Raw genomic sequence first — 15,505 nt, forward strand, 5'->3', positions numbered from 1 at the left:
CCAGTTCATAACTGTTCCTTTCGTGAGCCTGACAGTCTATAGCTATACATATTGCGATTACAAGGGAACTGGGTGTACTATGGGCCTGGCTAATTATACTGGATTTGCAGGAAGGGGTAGTTGGAATATGGAGGCTGTGGTGAGGGCAAGGTTGTACTCATGTTATAGTAACTCAGTCCCTTCTTAACAGTGGGCTCCTTGAGTGATTTCCATTTAGTGGTACTGGTCACTATAGTTCCAATAGCACATCGGCAGACACGTGGATGTGCTTCTGAATTGCTGTGTTTACTAAGCCTTTACGTTACCATCTGCTGTCTGCTCTCTTACAGATCAAAAAGCTGGCAGGCTGACGTGGGCAGGAATCCACTTACAGGACGGACTTTCTGGCAACTGACCATTTAGCTGGTGAGTCTGTTTTGTTTGTTACATTACCTTTCCCGCTATCTGTTAATGCATTTCCCGCATTATAGCAGTGACTACACTTCAAAGAATGCTTCACTGGTGAAGTGCTTTGGAACATCCTGAGTTTATGAAAGGCGCTAGAGAAATGCAATTCTTTCTTCCTCCTTTTATCCTTTCTTTTCTGAACACATTCTCCTGAATCAAGTAAAGCTGTTCTTCCCAAGACATCACTCGGTTGTATTTGACACTTTTTTTCTCTTACTCTAACTTTATTTCTCAGGCCTCCAACAGCACAACTTGCCTCCCTCTATCTTTCCTTTCTTCTGTAATCTATAAGTTTAAAAAAAAAAGTCATCTACTTGATTTGCTCCAGCTTGTCTCTATTGTGGGCTTTGGGTCGTCACCAAAGTTTCCTAAGTTGTATTATGACAGTGCATCTTTTTTTAATACTCTTTGGTCAGAATCACGTACTCCCGCATTCCTATATGCACACAAATAATTTCCTTCATAACTCTTGAACTGCCACCCTGTGTGATTGTGAAGTGGCTTGCGCTATCTATCCTGTTGACTTGTAAAACTATGGGAGATCATGCTGTTGAATGAATGGAAATTGGGCCTCTGACAGAAAGCAAGTGAGAGTTTGCTGTTCCTTAACTCCCATTATATCCCAGCATTGTTCTACAAATTGGCACAGTGGTTAGCACTGCAGCCTCACAGTTCCAGGGACCCGGGTTTGATTCTGGGTACTGCCTGTGCGGAGTTCTCCCTGTGACCGCGTGGGTTTTTGCTGGGTGCTTCGGTTTCCTCCCACAGCCGAAGACTTGCAGGTTGATAGGTAAATTGGCCATTGTAAATTGCCCCTAGTGTAGGTAGGTGGTAGGGAATATGGGATTACTGCAGGGTTAGTATAAATGGGTGGTTGTTGGTCGGCACAGACTCGGTGGGCCTGTTTCAGTGCTGTATCTCTAAATAAATTAATTAATTAAATAAATAAGCCATTATTTTGTGTGCAGGGTTGTTGTGTAATTATTAAAAATCTTTATACACAAATGTTTTTCTACATAATTTAAAAAAAAGTTATTCCTCATTTGTTGATCCTGCATGTATGAGGGACTAGGTTGTTACCTGGATAGGATAGGAACCTGCCGGGACATTGTTCTCTAAGGGCTTGCTATAACAGGTCATCTGGTCAGTTATGCCACAGTTCTTGATCTACCATTGTTTATTTTTTTGTTAAACCCACCAGGGGGGAAAATTGATGATTCTGGGATTTGTGTTCCTAGTCATTTTGTTTTTGTAGTGTGTTTTTAAAAAAATGTTTGTGCCATTGTTTTCGATTGTTCCATCAGTCTAATAGGCAATCTAGGTCTTTGCCATAACCATTTCCTGTAACTCAAGATCCCAGCAGAGGAGACAGCAGTAATCTTGTTGACTTACTTCCTTTCCTCTTGCCTGCAGCTGAGGAAGACTTGGCTGTTGGACCTGATGGATCTAATCATTGACCAACTTATACAGCCACTATCTTTTGCCTTAAGATCCAAAGTCCTGTGATTCTCAATTTATTTGCTTGGCTGTTGAGACTGTCAGCCTTCTGTAAGGTTTTTCTCCCAACTTTTGGGGACCTTTGGATGGACCTATTGGCATGACTGAAAGCATTCCTAGAAAAGCCTGCAATTCTATATTAGCAGTGCCATCTTAATATCACACAAGGAGAAGTTCTGCTTAAAATTTCTGCTTGGTGGATACCAATGAGCTGTTCTAAAGTAGATTAACGAGGGGTGCGTAAGTTGTGTTATAAAGCGAAATGCATGTCATGGAATCATTGTAGAAATGTAGCATTAAAGGAGCCCATTCTGGCTCATTGTGTTTGTGCCACACATGCGACTGTTCACTTCCCCTTTTTAAGCATTGTTTTCCCAATTGCCCAGTAGATAAAAAATATTACCCACACTGCCATACAGAGCAGAAAGTCCTAGGATCCACCAGCAGCCTGTGCAGAGGTAGCTGATCTCTGTTGGGGTATTACAGTTAGTTTTGATGCCTAACACTTGATTAGGAAACAAATCAGCCTGGGCTTCTGTTCCAAATTATCGCCTTATTTGAAAGTGTGTAACTGTGGATGTTGGAGTGAAGACTAGATTGAGTTTGTGTGTGAGCTCTAGGCAATCAAATAACCTGATGATGATCGCTGTCTAGGTTTGTAATGTAGAATGCTACAGTGTTTCCAAAGCCTGAGGAACCACATACCAGTGCTTTCAGCTGGGGGTGGGCAAGAGAAGTATTACATACAATTTACAGCACAGAAACAGGCCAGCTGGTCACTGCTGGTGTTTATGCTTGACACAAGCCTCCTCTCTTCACTCTTCATCTAAACATATCCGTATATCCTTCTATTCCTTTCTTCCTCATCTACTTATCTAGCTTCCCCTTAAATTCTTCGATTCTACTCACCTCAACTATTCCTTGTAGCGAGTTCCACATTCTAACCACTCCCTGAGTAAAGACTTTTATCCTGAATTCGCTATTGGATATATTAGTGATTGTCTTATATTTATTGCCCCTGGATTTTGCCTCCCTCATAAGTGGAAATAATTTCTCTGCATCCACCCTGTTGAACTCCCTCACAATTTTAAAGACCTCTATCAGGTCACCTCAGCTTTCTTTTTTCCGAGAAAAGAGCACCAGCCTGTTAAGTCGTTCTTGATAGTTGTACCCTCACAGTTCTGGTGTCATCCTTGTAAATCTTTTTTTACACCTTCTCCAGTGCCTCTTTATCCTTTTTGTAATATGGAGACCAGAACTGTGCACAGTATACCCAAGTGTGGCCTAACCAAGGTTCCATATAAGTTTAACACAATTTTGCTGTTATTCTATTCTATTCCTCTAGAAATTAACTCCAGTGCTTTTGTTTGCATATTTTTTGTGGTCTTATTAATCTCTGTTTAATGATTTGTGAATAAAGCTTGTAAGTAATGGTTAAGTGGCTGGTAGATGTGAGAAAATATCTGTGTATAATGCCGCGTTTGTCTATTTCTGCGACAGACCCGGACCTCGTGTACGTGGGATATCGACGATGAGCTCCGTAGCTGTACTGACGCCTGAAAGCTTTGCCGAGCACAGGAGTGGCCTCAATGAGCAACAGGCCAAAGGTCAGTAAATGATTTCAAATTTCCTAATGTACTTTTAAACCAGTAAAAGCTGCTCCAAGCTGCCTTTTTCCTCACTGTTATTTGTCATGAGTCTGCATTGTTGTCTTAAATTCATCCATTGACCAGCACTCGGTTTCCAGAATGTTGAGAGTTCCTGTCTCAAGAATTTCTTGTCCAGGCTTTTGGAGGATTGGGGCTGATATGTTACACTTTTTGGAGGAAAGTAGATTGAGAGAAGGCAATACATGTAGACTAGCTGGCCAATCCTGAAATGGTGTGGAAGGGTATGAATCGGGTGTTCTGCTTCTCCCCCCTCTGTTTTGAAGGATGTGTGTGGTCTTGACTGTCCCAGATTCTGTTCTCTTGGCTCCAATGAATATATGGTGTTCATGGCCCAGGCTACTTTCCCACTTCTTTTTAAAGTATGATGGAATGTGGGATGGTGAGAGGCCAAGACTTGTGCCCTCCTGACATACAGACACCCAGTTTTTCATTATCTTATGTTTATAGTAAATAATAAGAACACTCTCTTACATTTCACCTGCAGATTGCAACTTACTTTTTCTGTAACACATGGCAATGTTTGGATTGTCTAGTTTTCCTGGATATTCTGCTCTTTCATCCCCACCTGACTCCTGATGAAAGAGTTTGTAAAACATGCTATCCACATCTGAGCTATCCTCCATTTATGTTTCTGTTCCCAGATAAACTCTTGTCTGGCACAGTACTTTCTTTGGAGAACAGAGAATGATTCTTGTGTTTATTTATACAAAGATCCTATTCAGCTCTCGGGCACGCCTAGGAAGCCATTGACGGGAAGAGCAAGGCGAACTGCCCCCAGGCTCTGCTTTTCAGTGGCATCAGTACTTGGCTGGAAGCCTGTTTCTTGGCTTCAGGTGATACACAGCCTAGTGATTGAGAGAAAAAAATTAGAAAAACTTGGACAGTGGATACCGATTGCCTCATTGCTCCTGGATTTGGAATAGACATACTGCCACCAGGCGTAACTTGGTCATCGGAAATTCTTTTATACCCCATCCACCTTTCTTCACAATCCTTGTTTTTAGTGGACTGTTAGATGCTGGAGTCATCAATCACCAGACCCACCAAGTATGGGTCAATTACAGAGACAACCCCATCACTCATTTTTGGCGTATAAATGTGTCCTGTTATGATGTTGCATTCTTTTTCAAAAATAACCACAACTGCACATATTGAAGTGAGTTTGCAATCTTGCTTGCCGATTGCAACTACTACTCGTCACTCTCCTGATGTTGACGGCTGTGCTTGAGACTTTGACCAAAGAAACTTCATCTTCGTCCCACAGCAAATGTTGGTTCTGAAGATGAGACTGATCTGGTACCAACTTACAAGGAAGCGTTTCCTCCTCTCCCTGAAAAAGCTACTTCTGGAGAGACTACAACAGAACCATCTGGAGCATGGACCAAAATCCGACCACTCAAATCTTCTCTCATCACCCAGGTATGACTTGCTGATAAGCCTCTTGTATAGGGTGAAGAGTAAGACTGCACATGAGTGGAGGTGTAAATCCTTACTGTATGGGTGGAAGTACTGATGAACTCCTCACTCTGATCAGGAAACTGTGTGGGACCAGTTGTTCGAGCACTGCTTTTGCTTTGCTGAGAGCTGAGTTCAAATCCAGCTAAAGAGTGAGGGATTGAATATTTAATTTCTTTTGACGTAGTTTTAACCCTCTCTTTTCATCTCTGACAATGTTTCCTAAGTTTGCTGTTCAGATATACTACGGATATTATAATAAAGGAAACACCGCAGGTCAGTCAGTATCTATAGGGAGAACAGACAAGTTAATATTTCAAGTACAGACCCCTCAAAGCTGGAAAAATTAGTGGGCAGGTGTATCAATACGATCAGGAAAAAATGGAGGGGGAATATATAGATTCAAAAACAGAGAGGAATTGTTAATGGAATGAGTAGCCTCTGTTAAGTAATGGACAGAAAGCCATAAAAGAGATAAATGTGTGTAAATAGCAAAGGAATTGAGATGATGCTAGTTCCTCTCTACTCTTCATCCAGGTTTTTCATGTACCATTAGAAGAACGCAAGTACAAGGAGATGAACCAATTTGGAGAAGGAGAGCAGGCTAAGATCTGTCTGGATATTATGCAGAAGACCGGTGCGCACATTGAGCTCTCACTGGCCAAGGACCAAGGTCTTTCTATCATGGTTTCCGGAAAGCTTGAGGCTGTCATGAAAGCACGGAAGGAGATTGTTGCTAAGCTTCAGACTCAGGTAACCAGTGGAGGAAAGGGATGGGAATCCTTAAGTTACAAACTTAGTCCGGTACAGATGGTGTGGGGTAGCATCGTTATAATATTATAATATACAAAGATATGGTGCATGTTTGTCATAAAAGTGCAAAAGAAAATATTTAGTCACCGAGATTTCCAGTGTCAGCATGGATAATAGCTTAATATGTATTTATGGGACTCGAGGTCTCATTTTAAATAATGCACACAGATATCGGGTGGACCTGTTTGCTCATGCTGTGGGAGGGAACTATGTTCTCCAAGGGGCAACATCATAGAGGAAAATTCTTTCACCTGATATTTGCAAAAAGGGGAAGAAACAATATCAACTGTTTAATTTTCTTCAAATTCATATTTATTGGCACCCTTAATCTTCATAAAGATGTGATCTCAACCATTCAAATGTTACCTTTTTATATTAAAATGGTTATGGAATCTGATCTTTAATCCAGTTGCTGTCTACCTCTGGGTTGGCTGGATGCTTAGTGTTTGTCAGTCTACCTAGGTTGGTGGCATGCTTATTTCGTGAGGGGTGCCCACTATCTGCTGACTGGATCGGGGTGCCTGGTATCAGTGCTTTGCTTGGAGTAGTTACTTGGTACGGGACTGCTTGTGTCTGGGTAAGGGAGCCTGATTTGGGTGCTTACTTGGTATCTGACTGCTTGTCTACTGGCCCTAGGCCTCAGCAACAGTAGCTATCCCCAAGGAACATCATCGTTTTGTGATTGGAAAAAGCGGAGAGAAACTGCAGGAGTTGGAACTGAAAACGGCGACCAAGATCCAGATTCCTCGTCCCGAGGATCTTAGCAACCAAATCAAAATAACTGGCACAAAAGAAGGCATAGAGAAAGCACGGCACGAAATCTTACTGATCTCTGCTGAACAGGTATGCACAGAGGATACTACTTATTAAAGATACATACGAACATACGAATTAGGAGCAGGAGTAGGCCACTCGGCCCCTCTTGCCTGCTCCGCCATTCTACAAGATCATGGCTGATCTGACTGTAACCTCAGCTCCACATTCCTGCCTACCCCCAATAACCTATCACCCCATTGATTATCTAGAACAACCTTTGATGGGGCACCTTATCAAATGCCTTCTGGAAATCTAAGGTTCCCCTTTTTCCACAGCACATGTTACTTCTTCAAAGAACTCCAATAAATTGGTTAAACATGATTTCCCTTGCACAAAACCATGTTAACTCTGCCTGATTGCCTTGAATCTTTCCAAGTGTCCTGCTATAACGTCTTTAATAATAGCTTCTAACATTTTCCCTATGACAGATATTAAGCTAACTGGCCTGTACTTTCCTGCTTTCTGCCTCCCTCCCTTTTTTGAATAAAGGAGTTATGTTGGCTATTTTCCAATCTAATGGAACCTTCCCCAAATCTAGGGAATTTTGGAAAATTAAAACCAATGCATCAACTATCTCACTAGCGACTTCTTTTAAGACTCTAGGATGAAGTCTACCAGGACATGGGGACTTGCCAGCCGCAGCTCCAACAATTTGCTCAGTACCACTTTCCTGGTAATTGTAATTTTCTTGAGTTCCTCCCTTCCATTTCCTGATTTACAACTATTTCTGGGATGTTACTTGTATCCTCTATGGTGAAGACTGTTACAAATTACCTGTTCAACTCTTCTGCCATCTCCATATTTTCCCTTTTATTAATTCCCCAGACTCACTTTCTATAGGACCAACGCTCACTTTGTTAATTCCTTTCTTTTTAAACATCTATAGAAACTCTTACTATCTGTCTTTATCTCATACTCTAATTCTTCCCTCCTTATTAATCTTTTAATTGTTCTTTGCTGCTTTTTATATTCTGTCCAATCTTCTGACCTGCCACCCATCTTTGCACAATTATATGCTTTTTCTTTAAGTTTTATACTATCTCTAATTTTTTTTAGTTAACCATGGATGGTGGGTCCTTGCCTTGGAATTTTTCTTTCTAGTTGGAATGTATCTATTCTGTCTATTCTGAAATATCTCCTTAAATGTCTGCCACTGCATCTTTGTTGACCTATCCCTTAATCTACTTTCCCAATTCACTTTTGATAACTCTGCTTTCATGCCCTCATAATTGCCCTTATTTAAGTTTAAAATATTAGTCTTGGACCCACTCTTCTCTCCCTCAAACTGAATGTAATAATCAATCATATTATGATTGTTATTGCCTAGGAGCGCCTTCACTATGAGGTCATCAATTAATCCTATCTCATTGCACAATACCTGGTCTTGTATAGCCTGCCCGCTGGTTGGCTCCAGAACATGCTGTTCTAAGAAACCATCCAGAAAACATTCTATGAACTCCTCATCTAGGCTACCTTTTCCCTTCTGATTTTTCCAGTCTATATGTAGATTAAAATCCCTCGTGGTTATTGCCGCACCTTTCTAACAAGCACCCATTATTTCTTCCTTTATACCCTCTCCTACCATGTGGTTACTGTTAGGGTGCCTGTGTACCACTCCCATAAGTGACTTCTTGCCGTTAACATTTCTCATCGCGACCCAAACCGCTTCTGCATCCTGGTTTCCTGAACTTAGGTCATCCCTCTCTATTGTGCTAATACCATCATTAATTAACAGAGCCACCTCTCCACCTTTTCCCAACTTCCTGTCCTTCCTAAATGTCATGGACCCTTCAATATTCAGGGCCCAATCTATGTCATCCTGCAGTCATGTCTCTGTAATAGCTATCAGATCGTACTTAATTATTTCTATTTGTGCTATCAGTTTATATGTTTTGTTTCGAATGCTACATGCATTCTGATACAGAGCCTTTAGTTTTGTCCTTTTTTATTTTGTATCCTGTAGCCTTGCCTGTTGATTCACTCTCTAATTTGTACTCGTTATCCCTTCCTGTCATGGTCTGTTTATCATTTCCCATATTAATACCTTTCTCTCTTGCCTGGTCTCTACTCTTTGATATACCACATCTTCCCAAATTTGATCCTTTTTCCCCTACTATTTAGTTTAAAACCCTCAATACCTCCCCAATTATGCGGCTCTGCCACGCCCACCTTCTTGATCCCCTTACCTGCCTGACTTGCAGTCACACTGACCCTGATCGCTGACCAAATTGGACAACATTATCCTCAGGGGTGTGACTGCCTTCTGGAACAAAGTGTCCAGGTGACTTCTCCCCTCCCTGATGCATCGCAGTGTCTTAAACTCGGCCTCCAGCTACATGGCTCTGAGCTGAAGCTCCTCAAGCCGCAGACACTTACTACAGACGTAGTTGCCCTGGATTGCCATGGCATCCAAGAGCTCCAACGTACTGCAGCCGCGACCCATCACTTGTTCTGCCATCTTGATTGTGTTAATTTAATTAACTTTATTTTTCTTAATTTATAGTTCCCCTCCATATTGAACTCCCTCACTTTCCAAACTCCCTTCATCACGCTAAAATAAAAGCAAAATACTGTGGATGCTGGAAATCTGAAATAAAAACAAGAAATGCAGGAACCATTCAGCAGGTCTGGCAGCATCTGTGGAAAGAGAAGCAGAGTTAACGTTTCGGGTTCCGAAACGTTAACTCTGCTTCTCTTTCCACAGATGCTGCCAGACCTGCTGAGTGGTTCCTGCATTTCTTGTTTTTAATCCCTTCTTCACACTCTGTGCCCACCAGCAACACTCCATATAAAGAAGCAGCACTGAGAGTCCTCGGAATTTATACTCTCTGAAAACAATGTTGTGTCGGCTTCACTAGAGCTCAGAACCCAGTTTATGCTAGCTACCTAACTAACTAGCTACAGCTTCTCTTGGAGCTTATATACCCCTGTTTAAAACTGTAAGAAACTTAACTTGCCTCTTAATTTGAGATTTTGGCCCAGGAGCTGAGTTGGTGTGTGTCTCAGTGACCAAGACTGAATGGCAAATTCGAGATACATCTTGATCGGAGCACTATTTAACATTAGCATGATTTCAAAGAACAGTACAGCACAGGAACAGGCCATTCGGCCCTCCAAGCCTGCGCCGATCTTGATGCCTGCCGAAACTAACACCTTCTGCACTTCCGGGGCCCATATCCCTCTATTCCCTTCCTATTCATATATTTGTCAAGATGTCAATTAAACGTCGCTATCGTATCTGCTTCCACCAGCTCCCCTGACAGCAAGTTCCAGGCACTCACCACCCTCTGTGTAAAAAAAAAAAACATGGCGCGCACATCCCCTCTAAACTTTGCCCCTCGCACCTTAAACCTATGTCCCCTAGTATCTGACTCTTCCACTCTGGGAAAAAGCTTCTGACTATCCACTCTGTCCATGCCGCTCATAACTTTGTAAACCTCTATCAGGTCGCCCCTCCACCTCCGTCGTTCCAGTGAAAACAATCCAAGTTTATCCAACCACTCCTCATAGCTAATGCCCTCCAGACCAGGCAATATCCTGGTAAACCTCCTCTGTACCCTCTCCAAAGCCTCCACGTCCTTCTGGTAGTGTGGTGACCAGAATTGCACGCAATATTCTAAGTGTGGCCTAACTAAGGTTCTGTACAGCTGCAACATGACAACATTTCCTCTGACCTCATGCTCTGCAGGCTTGACATTATAGCTCTGCCTTCTGAATCTTTTGTTAATTGCAGCTCTTCAACATATGAAACTCAGTTCAACACCACTGATGAAGTTTGTCCTTTATTTTTCTGACAATGTATACCACCTTGCCCTTATCTCTTCAATTGCATTTACAGTAGTCATGTCTACTTAAATTGTCCAGTTTTTTGTTTTAGTTTCTTGTCTGTTTCATCTGACTCTGCTGTTGTTGCTTTCTCTCCTTCCCCCAATCCCAGTTTGGTATCTTCTGTGAATTTGACCAAATTTCATTGTAGAATGTTGCAGCAAAGAAAGAGGACATTTGGCCCATTGTGCCCGTTCTGGCTGTTTTGTAGCCGAATCTAGGTCTCTCAGAACCTGTAGGGATCCCAGCACTGATCCCTGACACACTCCCTTCAGTGCATCTCCCCAGCTTAACACACTGTCGTAGTCCCTATGTCCCTGTTTCCTGTCTTTCAGCCAAAGTTCCACATGCTGCACAGTTCTTTTGAAGGCTTTCTGGAAGCTTAAGTATGTGATAACATTGGGCTTTCCAGCAGCCTCTTAATGTCCCTTCCTCAAAAACTCATAATTTAGAGCTAAGTGTCCACCTCACGAAGTGAAACCAGATACAGATTCATTATCGGTCTGGGTAAAAAGTTTTCAGCTGTTACTGAAAAGCCAAGTCCTGTCCTGTTTTCGAGACTTGGGAGAAAGTGTCTGCCAATTCTGTATATGGCACACACTATCAGCAGGATTGACTGACACATCAAGCTGAGTTTAGGTTTACAGAACATGCAGCAAAAGGCTGGACCTTTTGAGCTTGGTGATACTGCTTTAAAGACAAAAAAATTAATTTGAAATTAATATGTTCTCTGTATTGCCCACAGGATAAGCGTGCAGTGGAGAGGATCAACATAGAGAAAGTCTATCACCCATTCATTGCCGGACCCTTCAATAAGACCGCTGGGGAAATGATGCAGGAGACGGGAACTCGAATCAATATCCCGCCACCGAGTGTCTTGAAGAATGAGATTGTTATCACCGGTGAGAAAGAACAGGTTGCACTGGCTGTTGCCCGCATCAAGAGAATCTATGAGGATAAGGTAAGGGGTACAATCGGGGCACAGAAATGCCTTCTGGCTGACAAAAGAGCTTCTGCACGAGATTGGGTTCATTGCCACATGAAGTATGTTTGTTTCAAGCTTAGTTGGTGTGCAAAATGACCCACTGCAGTGCATTAGCAGCACCACTTATACAGCAGTGGGATGCAGAGTTGTACCTATGATTCTCCTGCGCCTATTCCTGACTGGTCATGGACGAGAGTTATCATGGTTTGGGGGACAATTATTGTCCCATTATTTTGGCAGAGAGAGAGAGAGAACCTAAAAAGGGGAGAAAATTGTGCATTGATGTGTTTGAACTGGTATGAGGATTGGATTGGGATAAACGTGCTGGGCTAAGGTTCGGACCATCTGCAGCCATCTGATACTTTACATGAGTAGTAATTCATCATGTGTTGGTGGGGGATCGCAATTGAACCCAAAATAAAAACAGAATGCTGGAAACTCTCAGCAGGACAGGCAGCCTCTGTGGAGTTAACTTTTCAGCTCAATTACATAATTTTCATCAACCTGAAACGTTGATTCTGTTTCTCTCTCCACAGATGCTGCCTAACTTGCTGAGTATTTCCAACATCTGCAGTATTTTGTTTTAGTTTTACAGTTTGGCCTAATTCTGTTCTTGCCAAGTGTCAAAACCAGGGCACTGGAGTTCACTGAAAAGTGATCAGGAAAGAAAATTCAGTGATATTCCTTCTCATTTTTTCTTTCCCTGTTCGTCTGTAGTGTCCCTATGCCACCCCAATTGAACTTGGGTAACTTGGCACAATCCAGGGATTGAACCTGGATCTTTCTGGTCCATGTAGCTCAGTGACAAACTGGGTGGTGCAGTCACAGGGCAAGCTCAGTGCATTTTAAATGAATTACTAATTTTACATCTAGAAAAAGATAACCACAACAATTGCAGTGGAGGTGAAGAAATCTCAGCACAAGTATGTTATTGGACCCAAAGGCAACTCACTGCAGGAGATTTTGGAACGAACTGGAGTCTCGGTCGAAATCCCACCCTCGGACAGCAACTCTGAAACGGTCATCCTTCGCGGCGAACCCGACAAACTGGGGCAGGCTCTGACTGAAGTCTATGCTAAAGTAAGTGGAGCATGATGTCATCTGATAATCGCAATTTTAGGTGGTGAAGGTAATGCTCAGCTTATGTTTCATAATAGTACAATCCTCTTCTGATGCTTTTTGCCTGCCATAGATAAATTCTGAGGTCCAGTGCCACCCCTTAAGCAGTCCGACAGTCTTATTTTTACGGGAGTTGACTCTCACTACCCTGTATCTACTTGTATGATAGCACAGCCTGGGGATGTAATAGCAACATCCTCTTTTCATCTGGGCTGGATAGTCACGTCAATCATGCATTTTTCTTCAATCTCTGAAGGCAGAACAAGTGAACACTTGGTAAGTTGAGATTTGAAATGGATATCCAGCTGCTTTGTGTCCCAGTAGGTGACTGTATAAAACAAACATGATCAGATGCATTTACTTCCATCAATACAAATTATTTTCCCATAACAATATAAGTATAACGAACACTGTAAGCTACCCAACTTTATTGGATAGTCTTGCTTGACTTGAAGCTGCTGTCTCCTATATTCCATCCTTGAAGCTGTCTGACTGCCTTTAGCTCCAGAAGCTTTCTTAAAATAATAAGACTTCACTATTAATTTTAGTCACCCCAGCATCCAGCAGTCTTAAAGCAGTGATTCCTGCTGTACTGTGAATAAAACCTCTTCAGAGCTAAGTGAAGCTCAGTAATCCCTTTTTGAACATGTATACACCAAGGCCCCCCTCATGGGAGCATAGTCTGAAATCCCAAAACATAACACTTGCATTTAGTTTGATGCTCAGCTGTCCTTTTGTTCTCAAGGGAGTTGGTCTCTGGGAATGATGTGCCATTTTTGGGGTGCAGTGAGATCAGTTTGGCTGCTTTTTTTTCTCCAATTCTGTGCGTGGATTGGGAAGTGGAGACTTGACCAGGGACGCTCTGTCCATGATTGTTGCTGTTAAAAGGCTGATTTCTCTTATTTACTGGCTTAATATATCCTTTTTTGTTTTGCTGTTGCCTGTGATGGTTTACATAATTTCTGCCACCCCATTGATCCAGGATTTTGGTATTTGTTGCAGCTTTCAATTCTGTGAAAGCTCCACATATTCATATTCTACAAAAGTTATTCACTCTTCTACTAGATCTACTAGATGCAATTCCCTGGGAGAGGTGAGAAAAAGCAAAAAAAAATTAAGGCCAATTTAGGAAAAACTGCAGGAAATCCCTCTCCTACTCCCCCAAAGGTACTCTTACAAGTTCCAGAAGACTCTCATAACTGATGAAAGTCAGTATTTATCCATTCACCTCCTATAACTCAATGTCTGTCTGCCACTCATAGTATCTAGTCCAGCTCCCTCTTGAAGGCCTGTAGTGAATCCACACTAACCCCACATACTGGCAATGTATTCCAGAGGCCAATGACTCTCTGAAAGAAGTTCTTTCTGTTTGGTGTTAGTTTTTTAAAATCTTGTACAGATGCTCCCCCCCCCCCCCTTTGCCCTCCTCTCTGTTCAACACAAATAACACATCCACCCAACCCAATGTTTTCCTTTCACCAATTAAAAAGTCTTAATCATATCCTGTCAAAGTTTACTCCAGGTTCCGTGTTCTAGATGTATGATGGTCTTCTTTTCTAGTAGAAAAGTATTTTCTAGTTTTAAAGGAAAAAATTAGGTAGGTTCATATTTTCGATGGAACTCAACAAAGCCTGTGATAAAGGTTTACACCTGGATTTAACCAATTTTCTCTTTCAGTTTTTGACCCACCTTTCCAGTGCTTCAGATTTTTTCTTTTTTTAAAACTGTTAATCCTTGACTTGTGTGAGTGTTGTTTGTGCCCTTGTTTCAATTTATATGTGTCCTGTGTTGTACTTATATAATGCTAGAAACCCAAGTCCCAGTGGTTTCTGTGGTGAGCAGGTGCGTATATGTACATGAAAATCCGTTCACAGGATCAATGTGTACCACCGAGATAACAGCAAATGGCACAACACTTGTGTAACTCTCTGCAACAGTGCACTCCTATTGAGATGGTTAACCAGAATTTTCTCTCTTCCTTCTTCCTCCCATTTTATAGGCGAATAGTTTTACAGTAGCAAGTGTCAATGCCCCAGCCTGGCTCCATCGCTTCATCATTGGGAAGAAAGGTCAGAACCTGAGTCGCATAACACAGCAAATGCCGAAGGTACAAGAAGCTCTGCTGCGTTATTTTGCAAGAATGAGGGAATATTTAACTTGCTTCAATTGTTTATTGGCCCTTACTGTTTAAGGGATCTTTGGTCTGTCCTAGTCTCTCTCTTTCAGGGTAGAGGGCGTCACTGTTCTGCCGTGCAGAGGGGGTTATTATTCTTCCTAGTCTCTGTGCATTGCAGTACAGAGGAGGGAATGTGACCGCTGCTGCCCTGACCAGTAATTAGTGTTATTTTGCATTGAGTTTATTCAGTAGATACAATCTGTTTACTGGCTGTCCTATCTGATATATAATACAACATCTGCTTTTGAGAAATCTAGGGCTTAAATATAATTTTATACTTCATTTTCACTTCTTGTTGCAGGTATACATTGAATTCACTGATGGTGAGGATAAGATTTGTCTGGAAGGCCCAACCAAGGAGGTGAAACAAGTCCAGGAGCAAATTGAGAATGTCGTGCAGGACCTGGTGAGTGTTTCTGTCAAATCCAATCACAATGGGCTTGAAGCAGTGAAATTTACTGAGTATCTTGGAGCAGGATATTTGGTATATGTTCGTTACTGGGGTGTTTAAACATTGCTATTTTTATTTTAGGAGACTGTTTGTTTATAAAATGAACCTCAAAAACTTTTGGTAGCTATATTTCAAAGAGTAGAGTCATGTAAGAGATGAACAGGAGAGAGACTAGGTGTTACCGATTATTTCGGTCATAGACTTAGCTGGAGGCTTTTATTGTATGTATGTTCCTCATCATCCCTGCACCT

The 15,505-nt window shown here is 41.9% G+C and overlaps 1 protein-coding gene across 1 annotated transcript in view; it reads left to right on the plus strand.

Moving 5' to 3' along the window:
- hdlbpa (high density lipoprotein binding protein a) overlaps nt 1–15,505 on the plus strand; it is a 112,687-nt gene that overhangs the window by 44,401 nt on the left and 52,781 nt on the right. Inside the window, exons 2-10 of the mRNA XM_068041781.1 lie at nt 330–405; nt 3,445–3,551; nt 4,879–5,033; nt 5,607–5,822; nt 6,519–6,725; nt 11,269–11,484; nt 12,382–12,588; nt 14,627–14,734; nt 15,105–15,209. Coding sequence (XP_067897882.1) covers nt 3,476–3,551; nt 4,879–5,033; nt 5,607–5,822; nt 6,519–6,725; nt 11,269–11,484; nt 12,382–12,588; nt 14,627–14,734; nt 15,105–15,209 — 1,290 coding nt within the window. The 5' untranslated portion in view covers nt 330–405; nt 3,445–3,475. The remainder of the gene's footprint in view (nt 1–329; nt 406–3,444; nt 3,552–4,878; nt 5,034–5,606; nt 5,823–6,518; nt 6,726–11,268; nt 11,485–12,381; nt 12,589–14,626; nt 14,735–15,104; nt 15,210–15,505) is intronic.

This window comes from Heterodontus francisci, chromosome 11 (assembly GCF_036365525.1).
Source record: "Heterodontus francisci isolate sHetFra1 chromosome 11, sHetFra1.hap1, whole genome shotgun sequence".
NCBI lineage: Eukaryota > Metazoa > Chordata > Chondrichthyes > Heterodontiformes > Heterodontidae > Heterodontus > Heterodontus francisci.